The sequence below is a fragment of the Ixodes scapularis genome, unplaced genomic scaffold (genome assembly GCF_016920785.2).
Source record: "Ixodes scapularis isolate PalLabHiFi unplaced genomic scaffold, ASM1692078v2 PGA_scaffold11__112_contigs__length_91849675, whole genome shotgun sequence".
Taxonomy (NCBI): domain Eukaryota; kingdom Metazoa; phylum Arthropoda; class Arachnida; order Ixodida; family Ixodidae; genus Ixodes; species Ixodes scapularis.
In genome coordinates this window covers 28,873,572-28,884,688 of record NW_024609837.1, presented here as the reverse complement: position 1 = coordinate 28,884,688, position 11,117 = coordinate 28,873,572, and the positions used below count along the sequence as shown (strand labels likewise).

The window sequence follows — 11,117 nt, the reverse complement described above, 5'->3', positions numbered from 1 at the left end:
ACATCTGGTAGTTCATTTTTAGCGCAAATCAATATTAGCTTCTCCCATTTCAGGAGCAATTATTTTTTTTTTATTATTTTACTTCATTTAGTCGAGATGTGCGAACTACATTGACGCGCGCAAACTGCTCCTCCGGTGGGTGAGCACACGCGGCGCATGCTTGACATAGAGGGAATATAAAATATTTAGTTTTTTTAGTAAAAAAAGACGCATAAATAAATTGGGGAGCTATCATACAAATTTTCACTACAATTGAAACGTAATTAAGGCATTTTTTACCTGTGAACACTTGCACGGTTAGGAATTCTATCTTAACGCGGGCTCACAACAAAAACATTTCGATGCAATTAGGCGCGGACTAACACGTCAAGACAGTCTGTGTGTTCTGTCAGCGGTGGTGTTTAGTTGGCGTAGCATATATCGTCATTTCGCAGATTTTCGGCTCTTTCGAAGCTACCAATCCGACAACTAGGTAGTTCCTGTCGTTCCTGTGCTTGAATCAAGACGCAGAAATACTCGCACAAACACACGAAATGGCATCTTTACCGGTAAGCATTCATGCGGTTCGATGTAAACGCTTGACTCCGATCAGCCGAGGAGGTACGGGGTTGGTGGACGCACTGACGTTGGACATTCGCAGAGACCGCAAGACCACCGGCGAAAATGGGACCGAGAGGAGTACGAGAAGCTCGCCGAAGAGCGACTGCGTCTCGAGGACGACGACGACGACCTGGGCTCCGAGGCGTCGGTCCCCGTCAAACGGGACATGCTCAAACCGCGAGACTACAAGGTCAGTTTTCTAGCGCACGCACTCATCGTTCCTTGCCTGGCTTCGTTAAAGCTTTAAGGCTTTAGCTTAGTTTTACGGCCGTAACATGAGTGCTTGTATTATATGTGATGATTGCAAATCAAGCAAGAAAGAGCAAGTGTGTGTTACATGGATTCATTGATTCTTTGCAGGTCGACTTAGACTCCAAACTGGGCAAGACCTGTGTCATCACGAAGACTACGCCTGCCTCACAAGCTGGAGGGTAGGGACCTTTCCATTACAACTGGGGTCTTGTCAGCACCCCAGCAGGAGGGATCTGTTGAAGTAGCTCGGAGCTTCGTGTTGTTTTTCTCGCACCATTACCTCTTTGTGTCCTGCTGCATACATGGCTTGCACGTGACGTCGTCATCCAAAGAGCACTTTGATGGCCACCAGGGTAGAGGGAAAGAAGCTACCCTCTTACCAGGATCCTCTTTTGTGTCTCCCAGATTTTCACAGATGTCGCTATTCTCCTCCCAGAAGATTATAGAAGATTAACCCGTCACTCAAAATTCTTACAAAAGCAGCTTCCCTTCCTTTCTCTTATGTGGTGGTCAAAAGTATGCGATGTGACGTCGGTGCAAGCCATGTATACATAATGATCAGTACGGTAAACTCGCATCGTCTCTAGATCTCCCATTTTATTAGCCATCGCGAGTGGTGCAGTGCATGTTACTCATGCTACGGTTATAAAGAGTACTCCATTTTTCTTTTCTGCTCGACACCGCAGGTATTACTGCAACGTATGTGACTGCGTCGTCAAAGACTCCATCAATTTCCTCGACCACATCAATGGAAAGAAACGTGAGTTAAGCCACTGTTCTTTACTGTGTCCGGCTGAGCAGCAGACACGGCATTAGAAATAGGCCATTGCTACTTCGATTTTTCTCACCACCTTTTGCAGTTCCATGGTTTGGGTGCGTTTCTGTTGATTCTTGTGGGTAGCTTTGAGAAATTCACTTCTTCCAGTTGCCATTCTGTTAGCCAGTGACATTTTTCAAATCAGCCAGTAGTTCCATGGCTTTTTTGCTAACACCTGATGTTCTGCACTTGTGCCTGTGCAGATCAGCGCAATCTGGGCATGTCAATGCGTGTCGAGCGTTCGTCTCTCGACCAAGTGAAGCAGCGGTTTGAGCTGAACAAGAAGAAGCTGGAGGAGAAGAAGAAGGACTATGACTTTGAGCAGCGCATGCAAGAGCTCAGGGAGGAGGTGAGGAGTTGCAACTGGGGTTTGTGCGGCTTGCTCGCAGACGCAGCAAATCGAGATCGGTGTAAAAAACAAAATCCTGTTTCAAGGTTTGACAGCGACACTCGCGTTCGGTTGTGCTACTCGCAGCTTCTCGTTAGCATTTCTACGACCAACCGCCAAGATCTCGACATGCAACAGCATGACACTCCGACTTCTGTGACGTCATTTGTTGCCACTTTGGAACTACTTTTGATGTATGGGCAGCATAGGGCGCTAAACACACCGGTCGGAGACGTGCTCCAGGCACCATACCGTGACGTCGCGTCCGTACAGCTGATATCAGTGTTGCCGTCGCTTTCTAGCCGATAGTTTCGGTATTGCCGTAGACGTCCGAAACCACACTTTCAGCCGTGATATTTATAAAACTACCCACACTATCGAAAAAAAAAAAAAAAATTAAACCTTGTAATTTAGGGACACTGACTGAGCTGAAAACTGTCGTAATCCCAAATTCGAAAATATTGGCTGGAGTTGCCCTTTAAGGAGGTTAAATCCTGAGCCATGAACACTAAACATTTAATGAGAAATAGATGTGGTTTCCCGTACCTTTGTTTTCGTAAGCTTGTGCAATGGATGGGTAGATCAATGAATGGATGTATGTTAATGGCTATACCCTTTGTAACGGGCAGCAGCTTGCACCACCTAGCCTAACATGTTGTCATCTCTTTTTTTTTAACTTTTGTATAAAATTTGTTTTAACACAATCCTCCCTCCCTCTAAAATATTCCCATTGCTTATTTTGTAATATATAAATACAGTAAACTTTCGTTAGTTCGACCTCGGTTAATTAGACTTTTCGTTTAATTCGATCATGTTCAAAAGTCCCGGCGAGCGCCCATACATTTCTATGGGTGGAAAAGTTTGATAGTTCGAACTCAGGAAGACTCCGCATCAGATAATTCGTCCCGAGCGAATGCGCGCAGACTCACATTGCACGGCACCACGGCAGAAAAATCACCAAGGTACGGCGAATCACGTACAGGCCCTTTACTGCAAAGCCGAACGTGCACAAATATGCGCCTGCTCCTCTACGCTGTTGAGATGGACCTTAGCGAATGACACGAGCCAGCGCAACCAATCTGGCATGGAGCTCTCAAAAACGCTTTGTAGCATTGTGTGCGGTTCATCTTGCGCGCTGGAAAGCGCAAATTCTCTTTTCCTTTTTTTTGTTGCCGACGGTCTGCTTGCCCGGCGCAAAGTCGGCTCGTAAAGCTTTCTCAGTGCGCGCTCTCAAAGTGCTTTTCTGTAGCATCTTGTGAGGTCCATCTTGCACGTCGGAAAGCGCAAGTTCTCGTTTCCCTTTTTTTTTTTTTTTTTTTGTCGCCGACGGTTTGGCTGCCTGGCGCCACAATCAAATTAAAAAAACTCACTTTTCTTTTTCTTTTTTTTCTTCTTCTTTTTTTGTTATAGCGCGCAATTTTTCGGAACGTGACGTTTAGTTACTTTGCTCTCCGGAGCATGCTTTTGGACACGCGTTTTAAGCGTAGACGGCAGCAGACCATTTGTGTGTACTTTGGACAATAAAAGGAAGTTTAATTGTAGCTGTTTTTCTGTCCTTTGTTTAATTGAATAATTCGGATAATTCAACCAAATTTCAAGGTCCCGTCGAGGTTGAATTAACGAAAGTTTACTGTATAGATGAATGGGTGGTAATGGCTAGATCCTTTGTATTGGACGGTGGCTCGCTCCACCTAGCTTAGAAACTTTTATGTGTCTCCCCTTTATATCTTGCTCTAAAATTCCGTCTCTCGTTATATCGTCTGCCCCACCAGTTTTGTGTGTTATCACACTTTTCTAGACCTCTTTCACCAATCTTCTAACCTCTGGATGGATGGATGATAATGGCTAGACCCTTTGTAACGGGTGCCAACTTGCGCCACCCAGCCTAACATTTCGTCGTCCCTTCTTTTTTTTAGAATTTGTATAAATTTTGTTTTAACACAACCCCCCCCCCTTTTTTTAACGTGTTTCCTTTGCTTATTTTTATCTGTATTTTTACCCCTCCCTCTGTGTGTGCTCTGCACGCTGTTGCCTGCAGGAGGAGAAGCTTCGTGAGTACCGCCGGGAAAAGCGCAAAGAGCGCAAGCGGAAGAACCAGGATCCACTGGATGGCGTGGAAGTTGACCAAGACATGGCCAGCATGATGGGCTTCTCCGGCTTCGGATCTTCCAAGAAGTGATCCACCGTCTCACTTCACCTGTACATAGGTCCAAAGAATGAAGAGGGTAAACATGCCACAATGAATTGCAGAAAGGCGTTTGTTTGACATGATGAGATACCATAGTGGACAGTTTAGGTAGCTCCATAGATGTCCACTTGGATGTCAGAGCTGCTTAGTTATCGATGTTTGCTTGGATGTACACAGTGCAGCAGTGTTAGTGGAAACATGCGATCATCGACAGTCTTTACTGTTTTTGTCTCTAAATTGAATGGCTGAGATGAACACTCCTAGTGTGGAAAATCCTTATATAAGGCATCAAACTAAGCGGTAAAGTTTAATGCCTATTCAATACTGTGTCCGACTGAAATGCAGAAAAGCGCCAACGTTGTGTTTGTGCTAACAATGTCTCGTGGTGTACAGCTGGTGTGTGTGCGTGCGTGCGTGTGTGTGTGTGTGTGTTTTTTATAGATGCAGTAATGTTAAGGTTGTGCTTTTTTGCAAAGAGTCATTCTAAAGCCTGAAAATGTGCTTACACAATATTTTAAATGTGTTGGGTTAGCCCCAGTAGATTGCAAGATCCACACATAAAAATTCAACTTCACCTCAATGGTTTGCATAGGTGTGGGCCATGGAAGCTCATATAGGGTTGGGGTTGCAACATTTATATTTAGTGGCACATCTGTTTTTCTGAAGCTTTGCTTCTTTCATAACTTTCATTCTCCACCACACCCAACGTTACGAGAACAACTAGGTTGGGAAACTCTCATAGTTTGAAAAAGTGACTCTGATTCATACTCAAGAATTGAACTAAAGGCTATCGCAACGCCGCCATTTCTCCTGCAGCGGCCACTCTGGGAGCTGCACAGCTGCACGTGTCAGTTGAGGTGGAGTCGTGCAAGGGCCGGTGGCGCCATCTCGCAGTGCTATTTCACAATACCTATAGAATTTTACTTTCATGATGAAACACTCAGTTTGAAAACTCGCCCTCGTCAATTTTCATGTTTCGACTCGTCGCTAAAGGGTGGCGCTGTTATCGTATTTAGTTTGGTCTCGGTGGATGCGAGCAGTCTGGGTTTCAAGGGCGAGTTTCCGCACTGAGTGTTTCAGCAACGTTGCCCACACCCAAACTGTGGTAAATAAAGTATTTATTTAAGCACTCTATCTAGACTGCCCTAGCGTTTTTGCCTGTCTTGGTAGTGGTAACATTGTGGCTTTTCTTGTTTTTGATTGTGGCATCAGTTTCCCTCTTATATGCGGAGAGCAAGTCATCTGCTTCTTGCACAGGAGTTGCGGTGACAGCAGAACGACGCCGAGCTCTCATTGGCTGACTGGAAAAGAATAGAGCATAGATCTCAGTGCTAGATGCTTTGAGGTCTACCCACTATTTTTAAAATCAGTCAAGAGCTCGGCGTCGTTCTGACGTCACCGCAACTCTTGCGCAAGAAGCAGACGACTTGCTCTCCGGATTGGACATTGCCTTCTGTGCCTGTTGCTGGATGTATTTTTAACATTGTACATTATCATACATTTACTTCGAGTGTGCAATGCGTCAGCTGATCCCTTTTGGAATAAAGTCATCCTTGAATAGAACTAGGAGCAAACATGTGCTTCGTTGATCATCAGAAACACGATTGGTGCTCTCTCACGATTCAAATAGTAATCATATTAAAAATTTTTATTGCATGTAAAGTACACATGCAAAAACAGACCTGCCAAAGCCCCATTGGGCTTGTCTGGCAGCTTTTAGGTGTCTGCAAATGAAATGCGCACTCACACAAATAATTTTCATAAATTGAAAACCAAACCAAAATCAACAAGGGTTTGGGGGGGGGCTCTAATTTAGCGCTTTCTTCAGTGTATAACCTACAGAAAACAAGTCCTATAGAGATCACCACGAGCATAAGTGATTCGGCTAGGTGGCGCAACCTTCCGCCCAATATAAAGGCTACAGCCGTTAGCAGCCATCCATCCATCAGATTCTGCACTCGCGTAAACAAAAAAGTGCCAGAAGTTTAGTTGCATAAATTAATATGTGCGTTATTTTATAAAACATAAATTCAATTTTCCGTTTATTAATCATTTTTTACGTCATTCTGAAGATATTATTTAATACAGCATAGCCATAGCGTAGCCGGCGTAGCGCCTGCGTTTTTCACCCGCGGAGCGATTCACAGACGCGCTTGTTTTGGGAAACTGTCATGGCGTCTGCCGCGGGCCGCTGCACGTGTTAGGTTATCGGTGACCGAGAAGCCCCTTTCCGGGCGACATTGTGCCACAACATGCTCGTCCTGTTTGAATCACCGGCGGGGTACGCCATCTTCAAAGTCCTGGACGAGAAGAAGCTCCAACAGACAGACAACCTGTTCAAGGACTTCGAAACGCCGGACAAGGCATCCCGCGTGGTCAAGCTGAAGCACTTCGAGAAGTTCGAAGACATGACCCAGGCCCTTGCCGCGGCCACGTCGGCCATCGAGGGCAAGATGAGCAAGACGCTCAAAAAAGTGCTCAAGAAGGTCGTGGCCAAGGAGGCGCACGAGAGCCTGGCCGTGGCCGACGCCAAGCTGGGCAACGTGATCAAGGACAAGTTCGACATCAGCTGCGTGGCCAACAGTTCGATCCAGGAGCTGATGCGCTGCATCAGATCCCAGGTGGACGGGCTCATCACGGGTCTGCCGCGCAAGGAGATGACGGCCATGGCCCTCGGGCTGGCCCACAGCTTATCCCGGTATAAGCTCAAGTTCAGCCCGGATAAGGTGGACACGATGATAATACAGGTAATCGGTTCTTCTCGAGCTTCTCATTTAAAACCTCTGAATAAAAATGGACCTATCGCAGCGATGGGAAGCTGTGACCTGTTGTCTGAAGAAGTTAAGAAAAAAGTAAGGGGGGGGGGGGGGGGGGGTAGTACTGGGGGGCTATGTTGCGCTTTTTGCACTCCCAGGAGACTTGGAAGAGGGAAGTGACGTCAACGACTAGAGCAAATGCAGACTGGATGTTGACAGAAGAAAACAAAATCAACATCCAGTCTGCATTTGCTGCGTTGTTGACGTCACTTCCCTCTCCCTAGTCTCCTGGGAGTGCAAAAAGCGCAACATAGCCCTTCTGGCTACCGCAAATGTCACTGCTTGTTAATTGACCGCGAAAATTCTAAAGAGCATCCTCAATTAAATGCCTTTTTAGTGTCTGCCAGTGGCAAAGCAATATTCTGACCACATCTGATGTTGCTGGTGCACTGAACTCGGTTTTTCATTGTTTACCACAAAACTGGACTCTCCAGGGGGGCTATGTTGCACGTTTTGGACTCCCAGGGGACACGGGAGAAGGAAGTGACGTAGGTGTGAATGAACGTGTCTTATACTTCGTTTCAGCTTCGGTCCAGACGCAGCCGATGCTACAAGCGCGAGCATGTGGCCCAGAACAGTGCTTGCACTGCACGAGCACGCGTGCTTGGCAGGGATGCTGAAAGCCCGGAGCTCGCGCTTGTCGCTTTGGCTGCATCTGGACCGAAGCTGAAACGAAGTATAGCAACTTCTGCAGATACCGTCATCAGCGACTACACCAATCAACATCCAAAGACCATTGTTGACGTCATTTCCTTCTCCCCAGTCTCCTGGGAGTCCAAAACGTGCAACATAGCCCCCTGGCTGCATTCGCATGTGGTCAGTAGTATGGTCAACAGAGACGCATGTTCAGATGGCCACCCTCTGGGAGAAAGGAGCATAACTAAAATTGGCAACAGGCAAAGAGCTGAACTGTTACCAAAGGCAGAGGGCTCGCGCTGGAACCGAAACATTACTGGTTTCTTAGCCTAGCGCTATCTATAGAAATTAACAGGTTCTGCGTGAAAGAACAAGTTTCTAGACTGTTAATTGACCACCCTCGTTTTGTACCTTTCAGGCAGTCTCGCTGTTGGACGACCTGGACAAAGAACTGAACAACTACATTATGCGCTGCAAGGAGTGGTATGGCTGGCACTTCCCCGAGCTCTCCAAGATAGTGACGGACAACCTACAGTACGTCCGCACCGTCCAGAAGGTGGGCCTCCGTACAAACGCCATAGAGACTGACCTGTCGGACATCCTCGCCGAAGACCTAGAGGCCAAGGTCAAGGAGATTGCGGAGGTTTCTATGGGAACCGAGGTGTCCGACGAAGACATCCGCAACATCCTCCACCTCTGCGAGGAGGTGCTTCAGATGAGCTCGTACCGCAGCCAGCTCTACGAGTACCTCAAGAACCGCATGACAGCCGTCGCACCAAACCTGACGATTCTCGTGGGCGAGTTAGTCGGGGCGAGGCTGATCTCGCACGCGGGCTCGCTGCTGAACCTTGCCAAGCACCCCGCGTCAACGGTCCAGATACTCGGCGCCGAGAAGGCACTGTTCCGCGCGCTGAAGACCAAGCACGACACGCCCAAGTACGGCCTCATCTACCATGCCCAGCTGGTCGGGCAGAGCACGCAGAAGCTTAAGGGCAAGATGTCGCGGATGCTGGCGGCCAAGGCGTCGCTGGCGACCAGGGTGGACGCGCTCGGAGAAGACGGTGTGGGCACGGAGCTTGGCGTAGAGCATCGGGCAAAGCTGGAAACCCGGATGCGGGTGCTGGAAGAGGGTGGCGGCAACCGGCGGATCAGCGGGCTGGGGCGTGGGAGGGCGGCGCAAGACCGGTACGAGCACAAGAGTGCCGTGAGGCAGTACCAGCCCGGGGCGGACTCGACACTGCCGTCTGCTTCCGGCGGGAAGAAGCGCAAGTTTAAGGAGGAGGACGATGAGGCGGGGCACTCGGCGCCAGCGGAAGAGGTCGAGGAGGATACCAAGCCCAAGAAAAAAAAGAAGAAGAAGGATTCCGAGAGTGCGGAGGCTGCGGAAGAGGAGCAGGTGACGGTGAAGCCCGAGCCCGTCACTCCAAAGAAGAAGAAGAAGAAAAAGAAGCATGCGGAAGAGGAGGACTAAGTCCCATCACATTTTCCACTCTGCATTGCCATTAAAGTGTACCTTGTCCCCAATTGACGCGTTGTCTGTCATTGAGGCTGGTTTCACGTGGAGGTTAAATGCCTGCCAACAATTCCCCGGGAAAGAAAGAGTGCCAAAAGCAGTTGCTTGCTCGGACAGTAACTATCCACACCAAGTACAAATGTGCATCCTAGTGTTCCGAAAGTATGCCTACAGGCCTTGGCAGACTGCAGCCGAAAAAAGTTTGGCTGCAACCCAATGTCCCAATGAATTGCAGAATTGTGGGGCTCGGCAGTAACTTCTTGCCATAATAAACGTTGGGGCGAACGGTAGGCAGCATTAGGGTAGGGCAGTCATGTCTCGCTAAAGGGACCATGAAATTTTTAAGGCGAAAGCCTTATATGCTTCGTTGCAGGAAGGGGCGGCGTCGGCATTGTGCCCGAAGATGGCTGAAAACGGTCAAAACAGACGTGCCTCGGAAATAAAACGCAAAGAAAAGCACAGTAACACATGCTTCGTCACGAAAGCCGTGAAGCCGGCGGGAGCGTGTGCAGTGGGGGAGCGTGATGTAACCGCTCGAGCAAAACATTTCACTTGCGGGACTATAATGATTTTGCATTCCTACATGTGAGCAATCTTAAAAAGCCCCTGAAAATAATTTTTTTTTTAACAGTTTGGTTGGGACACGCATGTTGAAAAATTAATTTTACGTGAAAAAAAAAATTGTTTTTACAAATATTGACGGCGCGAGGTGGATCAGCTTGGCCATCATGTTGATGTGGAGAGAGTATCACCATCTCATTGACGTGGAAAGAGAGTATGACCATTCTGTGACGTCAATTTTGCGCACAGAATTTAAAATAAATCTCACGCCGTCAATATTGCTCTAGAAAAATTTTCTTTCTGTGTAAAATGAATTTTTTGACGCGTGTCCCAACCAGACTGTTAAAAAAAATTGCTTTCAACGCTACTCAAAAGCAAAATGAGAAATCATGTATTTGTGACAGTATTTCACTAGATGCGACCTATACGAGCTCCCACTGCTTTTTAAGCACACCATGAAACTTGTCATTTGCAAGTGATGATAAATGCCGTCATGGTGCTCATTGCCCACGAACGTGAATCCAAATATTCGTCGACGAATTGATTGTTGACGAGAGCAGTGAAAAGACTGAGCTTTCGAAGGTAAGAAATAATGTGCTATATTAAAACTTTCGTACAAAAAAAAAAAAAGATTTGTACACTTATGTATTAGTTGTTCTGCTTTTTTGGACGCTAAATGGTATGTGATTGGCAAAAACTCAACCTAAAATTATCAGTCTAAAATTAATTTTTCTTTTTAAACGGAACAGATTTGTTGGAACCATGTCTGTTTAGATTAATTAAAGTTAACGAATTTTAATTAGCCTACTGATCGTTACGATTAGCCCCCTACGCTATGTCCCCCTGGCCATATAGCTCACCTGCAGAAACTGCATAGGTAACTTTCACGGCATCGTTTAAACAAATCTGTTAAAAAAAAAAAAAAAACGCCCTGTATAAACAACTTAATATACCTCACTTTTATGGATACCTCACTCACTATATAGACAATATTTTTGGGGACAAACTGGGTGCATACATGCACTTTATCTGATTATCATGGACAATTTTTTGGGGAATGGAGGCATCCATACTAACGAGGCATCACTAGCATGTTTTGTGCTTGTGCAATTATTGGTTGTAGGCTTCTCGACTTCACACTAAAAAAACAGGTTATATTTTATAGGCTTGATGTTGCAAAACGGCAAAAAGCATGAGCCACACCCAAAAATTCCTGGGGAAAGAGACCACGATGGTTCTTTCTTTGGCTCAAAAAAAAATTGGACGGTCCCATCAAGAATAATCAAAAGGCTCGAGGTACACCTAAGCACTTCTTACGAGTTGTAAATGTGAAAGCATTCACGCCG

The 11,117-nt window shown here is 46.7% G+C and overlaps 2 protein-coding genes across 2 annotated transcripts; both read left to right on the top strand.

Moving 5' to 3' along the window:
• Positions 1–380: 380 nt before the first annotated feature.
• On the top strand, positions 381–5,808 carry LOC8034122 (zinc finger matrin-type protein 2). The gene is made up of 6 exons (XM_002407923.5): positions 381–548; positions 641–790; positions 961–1,031; positions 1,539–1,612; positions 1,873–2,018; positions 4,096–5,808. The coding sequence occupies exons 1-6, from the start codon at positions 534–536 to the stop codon at positions 4,234–4,236; spliced, it is 597 nt and encodes a 198-aa protein (XP_002407967.1). The 5' UTR covers positions 381–533; the 3' UTR covers positions 4,237–5,808.
• A 551-nt stretch (positions 5,809–6,359) lies between these two features.
• LOC8034121 (nucleolar protein 58) lies at positions 6,360–9,221 on the top strand. The gene is made up of 2 exons (XM_002407922.4): positions 6,360–6,992; positions 8,116–9,221. Exons 1-2 carry the CDS (start codon positions 6,498–6,500, stop codon positions 9,166–9,168), a joined length of 1,548 nt encoding a protein of 515 aa, XP_002407966.2. The 5' UTR covers positions 6,360–6,497; the 3' UTR covers positions 9,169–9,221.
• The last annotated feature ends 1,896 nt before the right edge of the window (positions 9,222–11,117 follow it).

Bases quoted from the DNA above. Each gene is read 5' to 3' on its own strand.
- LOC8034122 (XM_002407923.5), top strand. The intron at 791-960 runs GTCAGTTTTCTA...GATTCTTTGCAG, and splicing joins TCAAACCGCGAGACTACAAG to GTCGACTTAGACTCCAAACT. The intron at 1,032-1,538 runs GTAGGGACCTTT...TCGACACCGCAG, and splicing joins CCTGCCTCACAAGCTGGAGG to GTATTACTGCAACGTATGTG.
- LOC8034121 (XM_002407922.4), top strand. From the start codon at position 6,498: ATGCTCGTCCTGTTTGAATCACCGGCGGGGTACGCCATCTTCAAAGTC. The intron at 6,993-8,115 runs GTAATCGGTTCT...TGTACCTTTCAG, and splicing joins TGGACACGATGATAATACAG to GCAGTCTCGCTGTTGGACGA.